At 38.6% G+C, this 23972-nt stretch overlaps 1 protein-coding gene across 3 annotated transcripts in view; it reads left to right on the top strand.

The window, feature by feature from the left end:
- Positions 1–22697, top strand: part of hook1 (hook microtubule tethering protein 1) — a 51305-nt gene extending 28608 nt beyond the window's left edge. Inside the window, exons 9-22 of one of the 3 annotated variants that reach the window (XM_062978258.1) lie at positions 1814–1980; positions 2781–2921; positions 6203–6404; positions 7663–7773; positions 7904–7991; positions 8068–8128; positions 9641–9781; positions 10578–10671; positions 12613–12647; positions 13247–13329; positions 14900–15003; positions 16303–16404; positions 16596–16664; positions 18940–22697. In XM_062978258.1, the coding sequence (XP_062834328.1) occupies positions 1814–1980; positions 2781–2921; positions 6203–6404; positions 7663–7773; positions 7904–7991; positions 8068–8128; positions 9641–9781; positions 10578–10671; positions 12613–12647; positions 13247–13329; positions 14900–15003; positions 16303–16404; positions 16596–16664; positions 18940–19110 (1569 nt within the window). In that variant the 3' untranslated portion in view covers positions 19111–22697. Of the gene's footprint in view, positions 1–1813; positions 1981–2780; positions 2922–6202; positions 6405–7662; positions 7774–7903; positions 7992–8067; positions 8129–9640; positions 9782–10577; positions 10672–12612; positions 12648–13246; positions 13330–14816; positions 15004–16302; positions 16405–16595; positions 16665–18939 lie in introns of those variants that run through there. The other 2 variants (XM_003220144.4, XR_010005399.1) reach the window with 2 other exon arrangements.
- Positions 22698–23972: the final 1275 nt, after the last annotated feature.

Here is a 23972-nt window from a genome sequence, read left to right as displayed (position 1 = left end):
CCCCAAAAATACTCCTTTTAAGAATCCACTATAATTATCTAGGCAAGATAAAAAAGATAATTTCATAGTCATGAATCCATCCTGATCCTTATATTTGACTGAAATTAAGAGTCTCCAATCTAAGATGTGGAAAATATCACTTGGTTAGCTTTCCACAATAAACGAATGCCACAATGATATACTGAATATGTGCATTTAATTTTATGTGGTTAGTATTATAATACTGTTTAAACTAATTGTTAATAAATTCACTCATAAGGTCTCAGTCTCCCATGATATCTTACAAGAATATAAGAAAGGTAGGTTTCTTCTTGTTTGAGGAAAAAGCAACTTAAAGAGCATCCTGCATTTAAAATAGCAATGAACTAACATGTGACATGCTCCAATACACTAAAATTAACACTGTGGCTTTCACTAGAAAAAAAAGCTTAAGTGCTCTGTTCTGTTAATGTGTGTCTCCTTTATTACTGTTAATATACTTACTGTTTTGTTTCCGTTTCTAGCAATATTTTCAGAAATAATTATGAAATGCATGTTCTCACATGTGTATGTTTGTGTTTATATATATATAGTGTGTTTCTCTGAGTGTGCGCGTGCGCACAATGCTGTCTAGGTTTTTTATAAAAAATATATCCAGCTGCTGACATTTAAGATACCTAGAATTGCTTTTTGCTAAAGTCATTAACTGCTGATAGTATGCTGAGGTTTTTTATTGGTTTTTATTATTCAAGTTACAAAACTGGAAGCATTTTCCCCTATTTTTTGTGGCTTCTCTGTACCATTTTTGTTTCCAGATTGACCTGGAAACTGTCTACATGGACTCTGGCCTGATTCAGTGAAGCATTTTTTGCATTATGATATCATGTGAGGAAATACTGCTCACATGAATCAGACCAGAGTCCATCTAATTCAATGTCGAGCTTCCCTAATTGAGTAGACACATATCTGCATATCCACAAACAGGGAACAGCCCTTCATTGATTGTTGCCAGCATTGAATGCACAGAAGTATATTGCCCCTTTCTTTAGAGCAGTATTTCTCAAACTGTGCTCCTGGTGTTTTGGATTTCAGCTTCCAAAATCCCAGCCAGCTTACTGGCTGTTAGGAATTGTGGAAGATGAAATCCTAAACCTCTAGAGGAGCAAAGTTTAAGAAACTATATGAGGTTCCATGTTGTTACTATAATTAATAATGTTGATTTACCTGCATGTTCTAAATCCTCCTTGGCCAGTATCTGGGGGGTGCAAATAGAAGAGAAGTAGGCACCAACTATGTGTTGATTTGTGAGCGAAGAAACTGAGCTATGTGAGATAGCAAATCTGCCTTACAGAAACATTGGAGGTTTCCATATGTCATAAGGCTTTTTGATCCCATGAATATAGGAGTTAGAGGGAGCCTTCTCATGAATTCAACATAATTTGGGGAATTCATCCTCAAACTGAGTGTCAAACTCAATGGGATTTGCTTCTAGATAATTTTATTATGTACAGAGATGCAACAATTTTTGTTACAATATGGTTAAACTAGCAGGTTAATTCACTTCAAAATGCTTTTGCTTCTAAACTAGTTTTTCCCAAACTAGTACTCTCCAGATATTTTGGACTTCAACTCAAATCATACCTGCCAATTGGCTTTGTTGGCTGATGCTAGTGGTCCACAATATCTGGGTGTAGTGGGAAGACCTAATATACAACACACATTATTTAGCATAAGTCAATCATGTGTTCTTAAATCAGCCTTTGTAAACTAATTGCTGAATAGTATCAGGTGTTGTTATAAACCTGTAATCATGAAAGGGCTTCTGAATCCTTAGGTTGCTGCTCTGCAAGAGGAAAAGAGCAGTTTGATGTCTGAAAATGAGATCATGAATGATAGATTGGATCAACTTGATGGTTCTCTTGATGATACAAATACTGCAGTCGCCAAAAAATATTTCCATGTACAGTTGCAACTAGAACAGCTACAAGAAGAAAATTTTAGGTATGAATTATTAACGCCTATCATTACTACACACTACTTTAATGATCCCTGGGATTATGAATATCTATATTATTATGAATATCTATATTATTGCCCTTAAAAACCCGTCTTGTAGGTTGAAATAATCCAGTGATATGAACAATGTTAATATGGATACATTATATTTTTTTTATTTCTGGATTTGCTTTTAAATATGGATTGTTGTCTATAAAGACCAGAATAGCCTAAGAAGAATGCTTTTTTTAGATGCTCAGTTGTAAACATTTTAGCATGTCGCATCTAAGGAGGATATTTGCTAGAGAAATCCATTAGTATAACCTCTTTATTTATTAAAGGTAAAACTTGCTGCATCCCTAGATAGATTTGCAAGATGATTGTGTTACTCGTTTGCTTTTTTAGATCCCATGTGTAAATGTTCTTTCACTGTTAGGCACTTGGGTATACAGAAGTGAGGGATATAGTGAATAATTAAATAATTAAGATTATTTAATTAAGATTATTTAATCAAACTACTAATTAGATTCCTGATTAGACATTGGCTTTAGGAACAATGTTTTTAAAACCCTTATAATAGAACATAGCAACCATGTTCTACATTTCAATTGTTTGGTGTTATTACTCCATTTTTAACTTAGGAACTGAGACATAAAGTGGCTTGTATTTCTGTGTATGAGGAATTAAGCAGGTGTTCTTTTTGTGCTAAAGCTATAAAACAATTACTAGAACTGTAAAATAAATATGGTACTAAACATAAAAACAGGTATCTAGTATTTAAGGTAATCTTTGTTACTTATGCAAAGGCTTGAAGCTGCAAAAGATGATTATCGTGTTCATTGTGAAGAGCTTGAGAAACAGTTGATTGAGCTTCAGCATCGAAATGATGAACTAACATCTCTAGCAGAAGAATCTAGAGCCCTGAAGGATGAAATTGATGTTCTTAGGTAAGGCATGAATCTGTTTGCTTTAATAAAGAAACTAATATCTTAATATGCTGAGGCATAGGATCAGGGCCGGCCCCACTATTGAGGCACCTGACGCCGCCGCCTCGGGCGCAGGCCCGGGGGGGCGCCGTCAGGCTGGGCGGGAGGCGGGGCACCGCCCTGACGGTGCCCCGCCTCCCGCCCAGTGCGCCCTGGCCCGTCTGGCCTTTTCTAGCAGGCCAGACTGCAGCGGAGGTCCCTCCAGGCCGCAATCGCGGCCTGCAGGGACCTCCGCTGCAGTCTGGCCAGCTAGAAAAGGCCAGACGGGCGAGCGGGAGTAGCGTGGGAGGCGGAGCCAGCTCTGGCACCGCCCCCCCGCCCAGCGTGCCCTGGCCCCGCCTCCCACGCTGCGTGGGAGGCGGGGCCAGGGCACGCTGGGCGGGGGGCGGGGCCAACTCTGGCCCCGCCCCCCTCACTATTCGCACCTGACGCCGCCGCCTCGGGCGCAGGCCCGGGGGGGCGCCGTCAGGCTGGGCGGGAGGCGGGGCACCGCCCTGACGGTGCCCCGCCTCCCGCCCAGTGCGCCCTGGCCCGTCTGGCCTTTTCTAGCAGGCCAGACTGCAGCGGAGGTCCCTCCAGGCCGCAATCGCGGCCTGCAGGGACCTCCGCTGCAGTCTGGCCAGCTAGAAAAGGCCAGACGGGTGAGCGGGAGTAGCGTGGGAGGCGGAGCCAGCTCTGGCACCGCCCCCCCGCCCAGCGTGCCCTGGCCCCGCCTCCCACGCTGCGTGGGAGGCGGGGCCAGGGCACGCTGGGCGGGGGGCGGGGCCAACTCTGGCCCCGCCCCCCTCACTATTCGCCCTGGCCCCGCCTCCCACGCAGCGTGGGAGGCGGGGCCAGGGCACGCTGGGCGGGGCCAGGGCGCGGGAGGCGGGGCCGGTGGCGGGGGCGCTTTTCAGCACCCCCGCTTCACATCAAAAAATATCTCCGGCCGGCCCTGCATAGGATTTCTAATAAAATGAGAAATCATAGATGGGTGTGTTCAGAGTTCTACAGCTATAATGTGGTATACTTTAAGATAGGTGGCAATTCCAGGGCCTCTTATTAAAAGTCTTCAGGAAAATGTGTTCTGTCTTAGTACAGAAAATGAAAAACATTCCAGGAAGCTAATGCATTAATTTTTCTTTGTGTATCTTCATGCAAGTATTTGATAACTTAAGCATATGGTATAGCCTTTACTATATCTATCTATATATATATAAATGTTCTGACCATTTCTGCCTTAAAGTAAACAGCGAAACTAAACACCCAAAACCCACAAAACTTGGCCACAAAAGACATGGTTATCCCCGCTGTGTTTAGACATAAAAAAACCAAGAAAAATAAAGTCCTAATTAGAGGGAGAGGAGTAATTGTTTTTCTCCCATTGCTGCCAGGTAGAAGGCTAAGCTCCACCCACTTTGTCTCCTAGCAACCCACTGAGCCATTTAATGGTGCCCAGGGCCGCTTCAATCAGATCTCTTCCACCCTGCCTATAAAATACAGATTATCTGATTTGAACTGGATTATATGGCAGTGTAGACTCAAGGCCCTTCCACACAGCTACATTACCCATTTATAATCTTATATTATCTGCTTTGAACTGGATTATCTTGAGTCCACACTGCCATATATTCCACTTCAGTGTGCTTTTTATACAGCTGAGTAGAAGGAGCCTCATATAATCCAGTTCTAAGCAGATAATATAAGATTATAAATATACAGTGGAGTCTCACTTATCCAACATAAACACCCTGGCAGAACGTTGGATAAGCGAATATGTTGGATAATAAGAAGGGATTAAGGAAAAGTCTATTAAACGTCAAATTATGTTATGATTTTACAAATTAATCACCAAAACATCATGTTATACAACAAATTTGACAGAAAAAGTAGTTCAATGCGCAGTAATGCTATGTAATAATTACTGTATTTACAAATTTAGCACCAAAACATCACAATGTATTGAAAACATTGACTACAAAAACATTGACTACTAAAAGGCCGACTGCGTTGGATAATCCAGAACATTGGATAAGCGAATATTGGATAAATGAGACTCTACTGTAATATGAAATAATTACTGTGGTATAATAATACAGAACAATATAATCTCTAAAACCAGGACAGTAAATAAAGAGCAACACTCTGAAAGCAGGAAAATTGGGAATTCTAGAAAGGAAACAATCAGGGCCAGCTAACACTTACCAACAAAGGATTCTCCCAGGCAGGAAGCAAACAGGCTTTGAAGATGCAAGGCCATTAAATGCTAATCAAGGTGGCTAATTGCAGCACTCATACCTGCCACACTGAGACTATTAATTGCTATTCAAACTGGCCAACCAAGGATTCCACAAGGTAGAAAGCGGCCAGGCTTGCAAGCAGCAAGACTATTCAGTGCTATTCTACCTGGCCAACCAAGATTTCCCCTAGGTGAAAAATCCCCAGGCTTTGAAGCCACGAGGCTACACCGTCCCATTCAACCTGACCTAGCAAGGATGCCCTATGTAGAAAGCGGCCAGGCTTTTAAGCTGCAAGACTATTCAGTGCAGTTCAAGTTGGCCAAACAAGAATTCCCTTACTAAGGAAGTAGCCAGGCTTCAAAGCGGCTCTTTGATTGAGGGTGCTACTCCAGCTACTACAGAAAACGGTCAGGCTTTGAAGCTGCAAGGCTATTAACTGCTATTCCACCTGGCCAACAAATGATTCCCATAAGCCACAGCAATGCGTGGCGGGCAAAGCTAGTATGCTATAAAAACAGTATCCCAATAAATGTATGGAACTCTTTTCCATCATAAATCTGTTAGAAAGTTTGGTTTAAACAAAAACTTTCCAAAGAAACAAAATTCTAAGTCAGTCTGCTCTGTAGCCTTAAATATTCAGGGTTCCTGTCTTCATTCTATAAAAACATGTTGTATAAGGTTGAGAGTGAGTATATGAGAGAGAGGTCTGTAAGTAAGTGTGTAACTGTCCTAGAAGGAAGATGTGTCTTGGCCTTCTCTTCTTCCTGTCCTGACTAGCCATATGTAGAAGGAATTTTGCCCAAAGGATACATACTCTTCTGCTGCCTTATGCCAAGTATTGTATTTGTATTAGCTCATTACAAATGTGTTGGTCATTTTACTCAACTTGTGTGCATCTATTGGCAACTTGTTCTCCAAAGGCAATTAGAACCAAAGATTTTGAAAAGAGAACATAATGGCTTGTCTCATGCTCATTTTGTATCTGAGTAAGAAAACTCCCAATCTGTACTGGGTTTGTTACAGGACAGTTGCTGACAAAGCAAATAAGCTGGAATCGACTGTTGAGGTGTATCGTAAAAAACTGGAAGACCTGAATGACTTTCGCAGGCAGGTGAAATCTCTTCAGGAAACAAATATGATGTATATGCATAATACAGTGAGCCTAGAAGAAGAACTGAAAAAAGCAAATGCAGCCCGTGCACAGTTAGAAACTTACAAAAGGCAGGTAGGTAATGAATTGTTCTTCATATCTTGTTTATATTTACGTCTCTTTTTCAATTCTATAAAATATGGGCTTATAATTTATGAAAATGTATACATGTTCACATGGAGATCTGACTCCAAACCAAAGCAAATAAGACAGCCTTTGGAAGTCAATTGATTTGTTGTTCACATTGATTTTTGCTTGTCCCAGGCAGCAGTTCTATCACAGTGCTTGTGTAAAACCATAGATTCACAGAGTTGGAAGAGAACACAAGGGCCATCTAGTCCAACCCCCTCCCACCATGCAGAGTTGGAAGAGAACACAAGGGCCATCTAGTCCAACCTCTGTTTCAAAAACCTCCAGAGAAGGAGACTCCACCATACTCCAATGTAGCATATTCCACTTTTAAACAAATCTTACCATCAGGAAGTTCTTCCTAATGTTTAGGTGGAATATTTTTCCTTCAATTTGAATCCATTGCTCTGTGTTCTGGTCTCCAGAACAGAAGAAAACCATCTTGCCCCCCCCCCCCTTTGGTGAAAGAAGGAAGGAAGAGGGAATCAGCCCCAAACAGCTCTGTGACTATTATGCAGGGAGCACAAAAATACCAAAATTGCCACCCACAAAATAGGGGTGTGACTATTATGTGATGTCAACTATTATGCTCATGAAATATGGTATACTCATCTCCATCAGCCATTCTTCATAGGGTTTGGGTGCCAGGCCTTTGATCATTTTAGTCACTCTCCTCTGAACACCTTCCAGCTTCTCAACATCCCTCTGGAATTGCGGTACCCAGAATTGGACACAGTATTCCAAATGAGGTCTGACCAAAGCAGAATAGGGTGGTGTTATTATGTCTCTCTATTTAAACACTGTGCTCTGATTGATGCAGCCTTTTGGCTGCTATGTTCCAAATCCTTCAAGCTTCATTTGACATCTGTTTGTATTAATGCTACTGAACCATTCACATTCTTTTAATTGACTGTTGATGTTAACTCCAAGATACAACCTTTTGCTTGTGAATGAGATAGCGGTGAGCTCTACTTGTGAAATATTTTATATAAATACCAAGTAATAGAATAGAAAAAATGGCGTTCACGATGTTGTTGACAGGAATACTAAATTGGCAATCAGAACTTAAAAGATATTATTGTTAGTGATTTTGTAGTTTGGAGTATATTTCCTCTGTCCCATTTTTGCTGCAAGGTTTTTTTTCACCCAATGGAGAAGTTGTGAAGCCCTTTGAACAGACCGTTTATTTGTCTTTTGAAACAAGGTTCAAGATCTTCATAACAAACTCTCAGAAGAATCCAAAAGGGCAGATATACTGGCATTTGAAATAAAGCGACTAGAAGAGAAGCATGAAGCATTAATCAAAGAGAAAGAGGTAAGTTTCAATGAATTTCACTGCTGAGTTACATGGAAAGCCATTCAGAATTGGGGGAGATAATTTAAATGTAGACAAATATTGTTACAATGTACATCGTCCACAGCTAAACTTCTGAAACATTTTTCAGCGATTGATAGTTCAGCGGGATGCCCTGAAAGAGACAAATGAAGAGCTTAGGTGCTCACAAATGCAACAGGATCACCTGAACCAAACAGGTACATTTCTTCTTTTTAGAAGAATTTTATTGAATTAAATTGAAGATAGACTTCTTATTTTGCTTTATATTTTCAGATGTCTCTGCTGTAAGAAGTCATGAAAATCTTGCTGCTGAAATCGTTCCAGTAGAATACAGGTAGGAAAAGAGTGTAGAATTTTAGAAGGAAGTTATGAATTCATTATGAGTGCATAAGAGGAGTTACCAGATTTACTCGGGTCTAATTCACACCTTAATTTTCAAAATCCTTAAACAAAAAACCAAGGAAGGTAATGTGCAGTAGCAAAAAAATGCATTCTTTATAATTTGGCCAAAAAAAGTGTGCATTACAGTTGCTGCCTGCTAAGAATTCCTTCTTTAAAAACAACAGTTTTAGAACACCAAAGCTTCCAGCAACGGAAAGGAAAACCTTGGGCTGCATCTATGCTGTAGAACGAATCCGCTTTAATTGCCCTGGTTTAATGCTGTGGAATCAGGGGGGCTGTAGTTTTGTAAGGTCTTGAGCCTTCTCTACCAAAGAATGCTAATGCCTCACCAAACTACAAATCACAGGATTGCATAGCATTGGGCCATGGCCATTAAATTAGAGATGATGTCCCTTAAATAGGGGGTCAAGGTGCTCCTGAAGCAGCTTCCTCTTTTCCTTTGGCTCAGCTCAAAGATTACTATATCATGTGAATCTGATGTGCACCCTAATTTTGGCAAGGTAATTTAGCCAAAAAAGGTAAGCATTTTATTCAAGTAAATACAGTATATGCTAGTATCAGTATTATAAATGCTAGTGCTAGATAGTTGTTAGTTCCACAGTTCGCGGCCTCCTTATTCATGGGACTGGTGCCCACTGGTTCATTTATTCATATCTAACAAAATATTTTTTTTCTAGTCCTTTTCTAGAATAACCAATGCAACTGTCGTATACTGGAAGTCCTTCATTTCAGTAGAGTTTGCTATTATCCACTTGAAATTTAGGAACATATTTCCCATGTTTTAGGCAGAGTTTCTCAAACTGTGCTCCTCCAGATATTTTAGACTTCAGCTCCCATAATTTCTAACAGCTGGTAAGATGGTTGGGATTTCTGGGAGCTGAAGTCTAAAACACATGCATGAGCACAGTTTGAGAAACACTGGTTTTAGGGACTGGTTTTAAACACTGTATATTTGAATCATAATATTAACTCAGATTCTGTAGCCCATTTCAAACTACGTGATTGTTGTGAAATTCTTCAGTGTGAAGCTTTTATTGATAAAGGCTGAATCTTGAGGATTGTACAACAGAATTGTTTGCTATTGGAGCTTTCTTACTTCCTTTCAGGAGAAATAGATCTCCTATTTCTTTTCCTTCTTCTACTTCCTACTTTGATTTTATTCCTTCTCCATTTAAAAATAGAAGTTGAGTAATAAAGGTTTGCTTTTGATCCTGGAAAGAATGTCGAAAATTACAATCCAGGCACAGATCCTTCTGCAATGTGTTAAGGACATTTCTGATCCAAAGCCTTTGTGCTTGAATGAAACTGAAAGTATATCATATGACTTGTTCCAAAACAAAATTATGCTTGATCATTGTATCTCATAACATGGAGTGTTCTGTTCCAGATTTTTAGATGATAATGACATTGATGCAGTACAACAAATTTTTTTAAAAAATTTCAGGGAAATGTTCATTCGGCTACAGCATGAAAACAAGATGCTCCACTTACAACAAGAAGGGTCTGAAAATGAAAGAATTGTAGAGCTCCAAGAGCAGCTGGAACAGAAGCATCGGTCAATAAATGAACTAGAAACAGAAAATAGGTGCTTTTTTTTTCTTTTTTGGGCATAATATTAAATGAAAGCTATTTGGGGGAATATCAAACATTTGACGAGTAGATTTACTAAAGATAAAATAATGAGAAACAGTGCAGAAGTCATTATGAAGTCCGATTCTAGTTATCAGTAACAACAAGAGTAGACCTATTGATTAAATCCATAAAAGGTAAAATTACTCTGATTTGATTCAGTGAATCACCTATACAGACAGTTCCTGAGTTACAAACATGTGACTTACAAACAACTCATAGATAAGAACGGGGGTGAGACAACAGGAGGTCAGAAATCTACCCCTCGGAAGGGAAATTCACTCCTGCAGGAGTTATTATGGGGACAAGATGTCTCAACTGAAGCTTTATCATCAATTCTTGTTCCACAACAAGCGAAAATTTTCAAAATCCAATTATCACAGGAACAGAAAGTTGAAGTAACATCTTCTGAACAGAGACATAGACAGCAGAACAAATCTCACATGGGTAACCCTTCCCTATGCTATCTAAAGCTACAAAATACATGTTTTTGGCTTTAAAATGTACCTGTTCTAACTTACCTACAAATTCAACAAAACTGCAGAACCGATCTTGTTCGTAACTTGGAAACTGCCTGTAGTTAGAAGTACACACTATAGTTAGACCAAAGAACTGTCAAAACTATAAGAGCTGATTATTTTTTATTCTTGAACATTTTCAGCTTTCATTCTGTCAAATGAATGTAATGTTAAAGGAACATAGCATTTTTTCTGAGTGTATGTACATGTTTTTTTTTTAATGTTTTCCAATAGATTGAGCAAGGAGCGTGTTGGAGAGCTACAGCAGCAAATTGAGGATCTCCAGAAGACTTTGCAGGAGCAAGCATCCAGGACAGAAGGAGAAGGGGTAGGTAGTGCATGGTAAACTGTTTCTTGTCCTAAACTTATGATTGTGTTGTTGAATAGTTGATTTAAATGGCAGTTTTCCTGGAGAATGTAAAAATAAGTATGACAATTCTCAGGGGTCCTCAGGCATCACATTGCTGGAGTTATGCATTATCCAACAGTGGTCGGGATCGCATTTATGATGTCTCCATATGCAGTTCTTTCCACAAGTTGTCAGCTGTCAGATCCTGGGAAGGATCCCTGATTCTATTACTTAGAGGGAGAAGGAAGGAAGTGGAAAGTCAATTCAGACCCAAGAGAAGTATCTGGTTTCAGAGAGGTTTGAGGAAGGAGAAGAAAAGAGGATACACTCTCAAATCCAGTGCATTCTGTTGTTTCTTGCTAGAAGTTCAGACCAGGCGAGTCTCCATTGTAAACATCTAGTTCCTCCCTGCTTCCTTTTTTTCTGGGAAGAAGGAGCAACAGTAGCTCCTCTTTGGACCTGACAAGGTATGAGATTTGCTTGAATAGAGCACAAGAGCAAGAGACCTTCTGCACCCCATAAAAAGGGACTTACTCACATCTACTTACTTAGGCGATCCCTCGTAGTTCGAGGATGATGGTCCTCCGTCTTCGCTATCTTGGGGATGGATCCGTAGATGGCTGAGGAGACCTATTGATCTGCATGTTCTCCCGCAGTAAGGACATCGGTTTCCAGGTGGAAGGCGGTCTCGGTCAGGGTTGGCTTGACGGGCCTTCCTCTTGGCACGTTTCTCCCTTAAGCCCTCCATTCGTGCCTCTTCGAACTCCGCAGCACTGCTGGTCACAGCTGACCTCCAATTAGAGTGCTCAAGGGCCAGGGCTTCCCAGTTGTCAGTGTCTATGCCACAGTTTTTAAGGTTGGCTTTAAGCCCATCTTTAAATCTTTTTTCCTGCCCACCAACATTCCATTTCCCGTTCTTGAGTTCAGAGTAGAGTAGCTGCTTTGGGAGGCGGTGATCGGGCATTGGGACAACGTGGCCAGTCCAGCGAAGTTGATGGCACTGGAGCATCACTTCAGTGCTGGCGGTCTTTGCTTCCTCAAGCACGCTGACATTTGTCCGCCTGTCTTCCCAAGAGATTTGCAGGATTTTTCTGAGGCAACACTGATGGAAACGCTCCAGGAGTTGGGTGTGATGTCTGTAGACCGTCCATGTTTCGCAGGCGTAGAGCAGGGTTGGGAGGACAATAGCTTTATAAACGATCACCTTGGTATCTCTACGGATGTCCCAGTCATCAAACACTCTCTGCTTCATACGGAAAAATGCTGCACTCGCAGAGTTCAGACAGTGTTGTATTTCAGTGTCGATGTTGACTTTTGTGGAGAGGTGGCTGCCAAGGTGGCGGAAATGGTCAACATTTACACCGTTAAGCTTTATTCCTGGCATTGCAGAGGGATTAGCTAGTGCCTGTTGGAAGATCACTTTGGTTTTCTCGATGTTCAGTGAGAGGCCTCTTACTCACATCTCGCCTCTTACTCACATCTAAGTCACTAACAAGATACCAGTCATCATTTCCATAGTTTCTAGTGTGACTAAGCAATGGAAATATATTGCATATTTGCCATATTTTATTGCATAATAGTCACATTTTAATCCCCTTGTTGGAAAAAGGGGGATGAGACTATTATGTAGTGAAGAAAATTGAATCCTTCTTTGCCAGTTTTGTTTTGTTTTGTTTTGTTTTAACTATCTAACCCCTGAGACGAAGAAGAGGGAGAGAGAGCTCTGTGTTCAAACTATCTTTTGAAGGGAAAGAAAGGGGAGTTTCTCAGTTTTATAAATACCTGTAATTTTATGTGAGGAAAGGAAAAAGCCATTTTGCAACTATTATGGGGTGGCGACTATTATGTGAGGAAATATGAGTAGAATGAATTCTGATGTGACTCAATGTGTCTCTAAGCAGTTTAATTTTTTTTAAACAGTCCAGCAAGTTGAAAGAGAAGATAGCAGCGCATATGTGAGTTAAGATTTATATCTGTTTTTAGTGTATTGTGTGAAAAGAGATTATCATTACTTTATCTTTCAGAGCAGGGAATGTTATATCTCTCCTCCCACTTGTAGTGGGAGGAGTGATGAGAGGGTATTATGCTGTCTTTAAACAATGGGATTGTTCAACCCTAACCATCTCTCCATCCTCAATGACAATTCCATTTGATTCTTCATGCTCCCCTGGTCCTGTACAGAGGCTCAGTCTGCATTTCATATATTCTACATAGTCCATAAAATCCTAGCAAAATTAAATTGGGTCTCATCTAATGTTGATCAACCTTAAGAATTCTGTTTTTCATCTTTATCTTGTAAAAAAAATCTATTCAGATGAGACCCAAAATAGCAGTCAATTATATTTTAGAATGTCATTGAATACAATTCTTAAAGTTATGGTTCTAAAATAAATGTATATTACATCTGGGATTCCCACACAGTTTTAAGGCAGACTCACTCTGTTTCTTGTTTTTGTTACAAGTATGAAAACATTTTGTTCAGTTGTTATGAATATGTGAGACCAGGAAATTCTGAAGTATCCTAACCTCTGATTTAAAACTTCTGAATCTAAAGGGAGAAGTTGAGTGAAGTCCACGATGAGCTGCAGAAGAAAGAGGCTCTTCTTGCAGATCTCCAGCCAGACATGAATCAAAATGGTATTGTATTTTGATCAAACTGTCACATTTGGTCCTTGGTCACAGGGCCATTCCAAGAACTGTTCTAAGTCATGATGAGGGTGCAGAGTTGCTGCCACAAACCAGATTGGCTTTTAACCTGGACAAATGGTGAACTGCTTGTGTGATGGAGTACTTGATACTTCCTTATGCAAGCATGTAAAATATACAACCAGCAGAGCTATGGCCACAACATGAGAGATAGCCAGTAGCCACAACAGGATCTAAACCGTATGTGTTAAAATCAAGGCACATGGGCCAAATCTGGCCTGTCATGTCATTTTATGTGGCATTCCAGATGCTGAACTACAACTCCTTTATTCCTCATTAAACATCATGACTACAGCTGATGGGAGTTGTGCTACATTAACACCTGAAAGGCTGCAGTTCTGTTTAATCAGGATAGTGTGGTTTGAATTTAGAAACAAGGCTTGTGGATATGATGTCTGTTTATAAAATGCCCTTTAACCTTTCCCCAACTTCAGAGCTACAAGTGCAGTTGGGTTGCAGTTCCCATTATCCTCAGTCCGAATGGCAGATAGTCAAAAAAGATGGGATTTGTAATTTAATAACATCAGAAGATCCAAGCTGGGTAAAAACTAAAGAGCACCAACAATTATGTAAAAATAATTATAGTTGGCCCTTTTTATCTACGATTTCTTCATCCATTCATTCTATGGCCTTTTGAAGGCAACCATAAGACTGTGAGCCTCAATGAAAATGAGAGGCATTCCTGATCTAAACCATTGTTTTATTATACTTTTCTCCTGTTAATACCTACATAAAAACTGGAGAAAAATAAGCATTGATTTTGGTGTGTTACTAGCAGTCCAAAATATTGCAGTACATTGAAGAGAATAACTGTACTCTCCTAATTTTGTCAAGATTAGTTGCAATACATTGGACCAAGCATTCTCAAACTGTGGTCCTCCAGCTGTTTTGGCCTCCAATTCCCAGAAGCCCTAGTCAGCTTTTTCAGTTGTTAGGAATTCTGGTAGTTGGAAGCCCAAACAACTGGAGGGCTGCAGTTTCAGGATGTTTGCACTGGACAGATGGATGTTGTGCTCCCATAATAAAATCACATTTGAATGTAGTGAGTAGAAGCCTACAAGATCAGAATTTCCCAGGCAATTATTTGGACAAGTGCAACCTATACTCTTAATGCTGTTTTCCCATCTTGTTGCCATTCAGATGCATGTTTAGATAACCCCTACAGGTTGAGCATCCCTCAACTGTAATTCCAAAATCTGAAGTTAAAATTCCAAAACTGCCCATGTCATTGGCTGAGATGGTGACACATTTGCTAGTTAATATTTCAGTGTACACTAACTTTGATGTATGAAGTTATTAAAATATTGTATTAAATTACCTTCAGTTTATGTGTATAATGTGTATAGAAAACATCAATGAATTTCATGTTTGCATCCCATTTCCAAGATATTTAATCATGTTTGTGTATTCAAATACAGGTATTCCAAAATGCAAAACACTTTTGAATAAGGAATACTCAGCCTGTTTGTCTCCACTAATATTAAACTGGGTTTCTTCCAAGTAGCACAAAAAATTGAAGAACTGGAAGCAGCTTTACATAAGAAAGATGAAGATATGAAATCAATGGAAGAAAGGTATAAGATGTACTTGGAAAAAGCAAGAAGTGTGAGTATTGTGTTTTAAAATAATCTGATGTATTTTAAAATCTTAGAACTCAAAACCCCTGTCATTCCCGCTTCTCGCACATGGATTAGTTCTATATGAGTTATCAGTTCTATATTTTTCATCAGGTTAAAAACATTTGGAATTTTTCTCTTACCAGCAATCCCAAATACAGTAGAGTCTCGCTTATCCATCATAAACTGGCGAGCAGAATGTCGGATAAGCGAAACTGACGGATAACAGGGTGGGTGCTCGCTCACCCACCCTCCCTACCTTTCTCACTTACCAGACCGGTTCCCAGCAGCAGCGATGGCAGCACAGGGACCCTGCGGGGCAAGTGAGTGAGCGAGCGAGCGAGGAAGGAAGGGCCTTTGCCACCCTCTGTCCCTTGCCCACTGTCCCTCCGTCCCTCACTCACTCACCCGGCTGGGTTCCGGCTGCACCGGGACCCTGCGGGGCGAGTGAGACAGTGAGCGAGGGAGGAAGGGCCTTTGCCGCCTTCCATCCCTCGCCCACCCTCTGTCCTTCGGTCACTCACCGGCAGCACCGAGACCTGGTGGGGTGAGAGAGCGAGGGAGGGAGGGCCTTTGCCCTTGGATAATACGGAGTGTCAGATAAACTACCTAGAGAGATCAGGCAGGTCCCTACCCTCCTCTCCTTCCGGAAGAGCTTAAAAACCTGGCTCTTCCAAAAGGCCTTCAATGTTTAATTGTTGCTGGATTGATCTATCTGTCCATTCCATAATAGTCCCATTGTTGTTGTCTTGTCATTTTATACCGCACTTTATTGTCCATTCAACTATGAAATTTCCTTTCCCCATTTCGTAATACTCTGCACTTTGCCTGGGATCTACGACTTAGTCTCCTGTTTTTAATACTGTATCCTGCTTGTTGATTTTAATGATTGTTTTTATTGATGTTGATGTTTTTTACTGGGATAATTGTTTTATTGCTTTGTTACTGTTATTTGTTTGTTTTATCGGGCCAGGCCCCATGTAAGCCGCCTCAAGTCCCTTCGGGGAGATAGGGCGGGGTATAAAAATAAAGTTATTATTATTATTATTATTATTATTATTATTATTATTATTATTATTATTATTATTATTATTATTATTATAAACGGAACTCAGATAAGCAGGGCTCTACTGTACTTGTAAACTTGTTAATATATGCAGCCTTTTCATCTGGATTGGAAAATATTGTGCTGTTTTGTTGTATCCTTGGTTTTTTAAGTCTAAATTAATGTTGTGGCTCAATTATGGGTGAGGTTGCCAAATACATTTTTGTGTTCATCTTTGTGCAGGTGATAAAAACTTTAGATCCCAAATTAAATCCAGCATCTGCTGAAATCATGTTGCTAAGAAAACAGTTGTTGGAGAAGGATAAAAGAATTGAAGCACTTGAGGTAAAAACCACATTCTACATTTTTCTTTTTACAGCTGTAAATACTTCGATGTGGTGGGGGGAGTTCATTATACATTAACAACTATTTTTTGGGAATAATTGATATTTACTTTGTTCCTCCAATTGTTTTGCTTTGATGTTTCAGGCCCATATAGTTTCCCTACATATTAACAGTTTAAACATTGTTTTTAGGGAGAATGTAAATTGGCCAAGCTGAATGATCATGAAGAAAAATTAATTGTGTCTGCGTGGTATAACAAGGTGAGCTAAAGTGTGCATCTGTGTATTTGTGTAGATGGGAGGAGCAAATAAATATATACAAATGAATTGGTAATCAAAATGAGAAAAGCTCTACATCTCCTTACATGACAGATTGTTTCATATGTTAAGAGGAAGGAAGCGTCTACATGTTCCAGTATAGTAACCGGTATTTTTTATTGGTTTTCTTAAGATACATCAATACATCAGTACCATTAACACTTACATTTCACACTTATTTCATTGCATCAACTGTATATGTATAGATATCTTGTATGTTGTTTTATTCACCTCTGTGTCCCCCCTCCGAGCCACTTCAATTTACATTCTCCTTCCAAAATACCATTTCTTCTTGTGGAGGTAATTTCCCATCTACTTCTTTTAAACCCTTCTCAATAAATTTTCCCCAAACCTCCCTTTCCTAACTCTTAACCTACATGTCAACTTATCGTTTATTGCTAATTTCCATAGTTCTTTATACCATTCTTCGATTTGTATGTTTATTTTACCTTTCCAGTTCCTTGCTATCAACAACCTTGCTACCATTAACATGTTGTTTATGGCATCCTTCTATGTTTTTTTTCAATTTCTTGACATTAAATAATGACAACAATGCAATACTTGCACTTTTTCCCATCTTCATATCCATTATGGCTTCTATTTCACGAAATACCTTCCTTCAAAATTCATTTACATATTTACTTTGCCACCACATATGTATATATGTACCCACCTCCTGGCAATCTCTCCAACAATTTTTGTGGCATTTTTATTGATGTTTGCTATCTTTACTGGTGTTAAATACCATTTCCAAACCAATTTATAATAATTTTCTTTAACACGTATCGATACGTTCCTTAAATGTCTTTGATTCCATAGCTGTATCCAATCCACTTCCCTTATCTTAATCCCTAAATCTTCCTCCCATATCTCTCTTAATAATGCATCCTTTATTTTTCCCCCCTTGACTTCAATTATTATCTTGTACATTTTGCTGGTTATTCTTTTCATCCTGTGGTATTCTCCCATAGCTCTTTCCTTTTGTATCATTTGTTCAAATTTTGTAGGTTTGCCTCCTTCCCCATTATTTTTATCCAGTTCTTGAACCATTGCTCTAACTGTAAGCAGTGGAACCATGAGAGTTTAATATCTCTAAATTCTCTCAGTATAGTTTCTCTCTTCATGTCCGCTTTTATCCAATCTCCAATTTTATCTATATTCTTCCCTCTTAATTTTTTATCCAAAATATTTTTTAGATTTTTGGGGAATTTCCTATCCATTATTATTGGTGTTAATGTTGAACTTTCTGACAATAATGTTTTCTTGTATCTATTCCAAATTTCTAGCACATTTCTCAACATTGGGTTTTTTATTCCCTTGATTTCTTTCCTCTTTAAATCCTTAAAGAATATATTCCAATTTTTCCCCTACTTCTTCCGCACTTTCCTCCAACCATTCCAAATCCTCCTAATTTTGTCATCCCTTCTATAACTAGTCTCATCCTGTTTGCTTCATAGTATTTTTTAATATTGGGGAGTGCTAGTCCTCCTACCTTCTGTGACCTATACCAAAGTTGTTTACTTAACCTGTTTTTCTTGTTATAGTAACCCATATTTAATATCATACACACAGTGATCAATATTTCATATCCTTTTAACATAAGTGTTCTGAGATGCCAAGTAATTTTTCCCTTCTCACATATTTAAAATCAACAGAGAAGTGTGCCCTTGAAAGCAGTCAGCTTCTATGTAGCTATAATCCATAATATTTTCTGTTAACATAATATTATACTGAATACAGATGAGACCCTATCAGTATGTTTGAATTCAGACAGTGTGATATCTTCCAGAAAATGTTTTGTAAAAGAGTAATAGTAGTAACAATAACAATAATGTAACATTGGAAATTTGCAATAGTTGACATTTATTTATTTTATTTATTTATTTCAGAAGCAAACCGAGGGTATAGTTGTAATGTATTTGAAAACACAAACAAAGTTAAAAACTTGGCATTATACTAAATGTCCTTTGACCAGTAGCTGGCCACTTGAAGTGCCTCTGGTGTTGCTATAAGAAAGTCATCAGTTGTGCATGTGGTAGGACTCAGACTGCATTGTAATAGGTGGTCTGCGGTTTGCTCTTCTCCAAACTCCCATGTCGTGGATTCTACTTTATGGCCCCATTTCTTAAGGAATTGTTGACATGACCTTGGAATTTTTTTATGATAGAATGTCAAGCATCATGGCTTTACATAGCTTATCCTGCTTTTATTTCCCCAGAGCTTAGCATTTCATAAACTGGGATTGGAATCCAGACTGATAAGTGGGAACACGGCATACAAAGACAATAGTTCCTGCCTACCGGCCCGCTCTTTCCTTGCTCAGCAGCGGCACATCACCAACACTCGAAGGACCCTCTCCGTAAAAGTACCTCCTGCAACATCAGATTAAACCAGGGAGGATATTTGTGCACTTAAGTGTCCTTAACGTATTTTGTAACATTTGTTTTGAAGTAATCAACAAGGAATAGGATGCTGTGCATCTGCTATTTTGCAGGGGAGACCTGACTGATGACAAATGTAATTTAACCAACTGATTACAGTTAGAGCCCCACAACCTCTGTGGTTTCACTTTTCTGCACCTGGAAGGAAATTGTCTCTTTGGGAATTTGCTAGGTCTTCTAGCATGATTCTGTGGTATGTTTTCCCCAGAAGTTTCCATAGAGTCATGATAGCGGACCTAGAATATTCCTAAAGTGGATACCTCTCTAGGAATCTCTAGTTCTTGCAGTACAACTCTGTGGTATGCTGGTGTCCAAAGTCAAGTGATTTAATCATATTTTGTCGTACCTGTTGATCAGGTAACTGTGGTCTGATCAGGAATTGATAAGGGGGGTTTTACCATATAAGAAGAAATGCAGGTCTAATATTTTTTTCTAAATTTAAAAAGATTTGAATTTTCTAGATTTAAAAAGATTGGAGTTCTAAAGAGTTTGTATTTGTCTTCATGGCAACATGTTAAAATTCTGTTTAATCTTTTCAATTAATTATAATTACTAATTTTAATGGAGGTAGTTTATTTTAAACGTAGTCTCAGCAAAGAAAGGTATTTTCCCACAGTTTTCTTCTACTATTTTTTGTTTAAAAAACACAAAGAATGACCAAAAGTTTAAATACATAATTGTCTTTCAGTATTCATGCTGCAGGATTTTGTTTAGTGTTTTGTTAATTTTTAAATTGAAAAAATATAAGCAAATATAATTAGACTTATGTCGTGAAAATGTAGTATATCCAAGCCCTGTTGAGCCCTTGTTCAATAGAAGTAATGATTGTTTTATGTAGATACAGCAAAGATGTTTCCCTTTTTTAAAGAGGTGAGATTAGCACAGGCCTAATGTCTGTATTTGAAATGAATTAACAGTGTCCTTAAAAATAATTATGTGGTTTTAAATTACAAGATTTTGAAAAGTTTTAAGGTTAACCTTAAATTGGTTTTTTTTATATGACTTCAGGCCTGGGCCACAGGGTGTCTGGGCTGAATGGCATTGTGAGCTTATGAGTCTCTTTGCCATACTACAAGCTGAATATGCAGGGTTATAATATATTGAGAAGTTTCATGGTTGAGCAAAATATCTGAGCACATGCAGCTCCTAAAGGCAAAGCAGGGACCACAGACCTGGTTTTTGGATCTTACTGTATGGTGACTAAGGACTGGACTATACCATGTTGGCAACTTGATGGCATGGCAGTGCTTAACATTGCATAAACAATGGTTTCTGTGAGTTTGTGTTTGCGCCTATATATTTTTTTTATTATAAAAGATTAATAACTTCTTGCTATACATGCCTTGGAATAGGTATTCTGTGAAGATGCTCTCATGGTCGATTCTAAAGCTTTCTAAACTCCTTTAGTATAAAATATTGCTATTTTATATAATTAAAACCAACAGTCATTTGTTTGCACTGTGTCTACTTTGTGCTAGTGATAAAGTAGGCAGTCCTCCATAAAACCTTGTTTGGCAATAAAGCAGCTTTTTAGGATTATGCTGCACTCTTTAAACCGATTTGTTTATTCAAACTGATATTGTACAATAATTTGAGATGCAAAAGTATGTGTGACTGCATATTGACCAAGGGAAATGCATGTTTGTTTTCAAGACTGACCTTCTACTTTTAAAAGTACAGTATATGTAAAAGTATTTTACATATAGTGGACCAGGGTCTTGTGACTGTAAATGCAGTGTTTCAAATTATGTCAGAATGTTTACCATAGTTTCAAAGAATTTATACACTTTAGATACTATTGAGTTCTGTCATCTTAGCTGTAAAGTTTGCTTTGGTTTTTGGCTGGACACAAAAGCATAATTTTTATAATGTAGATCTACAGTTTAGATTTTCTATTTATCAAAACTGACCTAAAATATATGGAGTTTTAGCTGCAGTTACACGCGATTCAGTTTATACTGCACATTTAATTATTATTGCTTTAATTTTAATACTGGGAGCACAGTTATGCCTTATACAAACCTACTCAGAAGTTAGTTCTACTGAATTCAGTAGGGCTTGCTCCCAAGTAAATGTTTTTAGGATTAGAGCCTAAGCATATATAGACAGAACCTCCAGTCCTCCTGTTTTTTAACATTTCATTATCACCTCTTGAGTTTTCAGATGGTTTAATGTACTTTTTGTGTTTTCAGTAGCTCTCTGAACATTTCATCTGGTCTGAATTTGTAGGGATAAATGGCTAATGCAGATATTATGACATGGTGTTAATGATACAATATTTTTGTATTTCCTTGTAAACAAATACAGCTCTAATTGCAGTGAGTAGTTATGCATTGTCCGCAGATCACGAGCACAAGATTTTCCAGCAATTATCATTTATAATACGCTACATATGACTTCTACTAGAACATGGATGTTAACACCAAGGCTCAATTCTCAGGAGACCCTTTTTTTTTTGGCTGGGAAATAGATAACAATATTCTTTCCAGTCTTATTCTCAGTACAGAGTTGGCTGAGGATGAATCTAAAGACCAAGATTTTGATTTTAACTATATTGGCAATTAGTGCGGAAATTACTGCAGATCTTCACACAGACGTTGCACAGGCTTTACAAACTTTAGAAAATACAATAAGTCTATAACATCCACTTGTTCTTCTTTCTTAGCACAATCAATCATGAATGTCTCAGGAGACATCTTATTCATTGCATGTTATTGGACATGGCAACTGCAGATGCAATCGTTTTTGTGACAATTATTTGCAACTCTGCTGGTTTTTTGTCTGCTTGGTATAGCAGTAGTCTTTATATTTGGAACTACCTCTTTTGATTAATAAGAATCAATAGCAGTCACGTATTTTGATCACCAGCACCTGAATACATCTCTATTTAGCTGAGACAGACTCAGGTAAAGAGAAATTGTCTTGAAATTGTTGGCTTTTAAAGCAAAATATATGAATTATCCTTAACCATGAAACAAATGTATATTATTTCACTTAATACAGAATATTTAATCCAGGTGTTGTTTGTTTCCTGTGTCAACTGCATGGTTTTCCCCATTAGGTTCAGAAGCACTTTGTGTAACAGTTTTATGACTTGATGTGATATGTGCTTTTAATTATTTTTTTAAACCATGGACTTTGAAAAAAGAGTTCAAGTTAAGACCTCTTTGTTACCAGACTAACACATCCAGTATAATTAATGACATCTTTCTCTTCAAAATTAAATGTTCCATTTTTCTCCAGCAACCATTTAATTAGGATAATACAACTGTAGGCAATATTCACATTTTCTTTTAATAAGAATAAATTGTAGGTGTAAGTTTATATTTCCAGTTTAGAATTATCCTTATATTGTCGAAGGCTTTATATTTCCAGTTAGAATAACCTCTCTAATGTGAACCATGTCTGATTTGAAAGCAAATAGGCTGTATAAAATCGTGGGGAGGAAAAAGAATTTGCACTAATTTGTAAACATGGTTTTATTCTTTGTTCAAAAAACATTATTTTGTATCCACATTAAAAAACTTTTGACATCTGTTTTGTATTCTTATTTTACATAATTAACTAGTAGCTCCATCTGTAGCATTGCTAAGGTCAATTTAAGACGAAGTATGTTTTATACTTGACCTTATTATTTAGTTTAGACTTATAAAGATAATGGCATCATAAAACAGATGTGACAATAGTGCATCTATTTATATTTATTAGTATCTCACTTTTATCTATTTATTGAGGCAGAAAGCAGATCACAACATACAAATGTTAAAATAGAATTAATCATACAAGTCAATTAAAAACACTTTAAACTGTTAAAATAATCAAAATACATTACAGCATGCACACACATACACACATGGCTTACTCTTTCAAACCTTATTTAAAAGCGAGCCTAAAAAAAAAAAAAATGAGTCATCAGAAAGACAACAGGGAAGGGTTTGTTTCAGCCTCCCAAGACAGAGTCCCAGAGCCTAGGGGCAGCCACAAGAATGCTTTCTTTTGTGACACCACCAACTGTACTTGCAGTGGTAGTGGAACTGAGAGAGAGGCCTCTTCTGATGAGTGCAGACAGATTTGTTCAGGGAGATAACCAAATAGCCTAGGCCTTTACAGGTCATGACTACTACCTTGAATTGTTCCGGGAAACAAACAGGCAGCCAGTGAACCCCGAAAGTCCAGATGATCTCAAGCATGGGGGACAAAATAGAGCAACAGTACCAGTAGTTGGGCTCAAACAGGATTTTCCCATCACTATCACTGCTAGGAAGGGACTGAGCCATTGTGAAATAGTGCCTCCAACTCCAGAGTGACGCACATTTCCTTGACCCATTTCAAACCAGCTTCAGAGCAGGGTACAGAGTTGAGACTGCTATAGTTTCCTTAGTGGGTTGTTTCTGTCTTAACACCCTAGCAATGACTTTGTTGGTGCTTTTAGACTTCTCAGCAGCTTTCGATACTATTGCCCATGGTATCTTTCTGGAATGCCTGGGTGGATTGGGAATCGGAGGCACTGTGCTGCAGTGATTCCAGTCATACCTCTCAGGCAGTTTCCAGATGATGGTGTTTGGGGATGGCTGCTCCTCAAATAAAGGAGTTATGTGGCATCCCACAAGATGCCATTGTATTGCCAGTGATTTTTAACATTTATATGAAACCGCTGGGAGAAATCTTTTGGCGGCATGGGGCAGGATGCCATCAGTACACTGATGACACCCAAATATATGTTTCCATGCCTTCCAAAACAGCTCTACCTAAGGATAGCATGTCTCCTCTGAATGAATGCCTGGAGGAGGTAATGGGCTGGATGAGGAAA

Source organism: Anolis carolinensis, chromosome 4 (genome assembly GCF_035594765.1).
Source record: "Anolis carolinensis isolate JA03-04 chromosome 4, rAnoCar3.1.pri, whole genome shotgun sequence".
Classification (NCBI taxonomy): Eukaryota; Metazoa; Chordata; class Lepidosauria; order Squamata; family Dactyloidae; genus Anolis; species Anolis carolinensis.
Note: the sequence above shows the minus strand (reverse complement) of the source record. Positions and strands in the feature narration are given on the sequence as shown.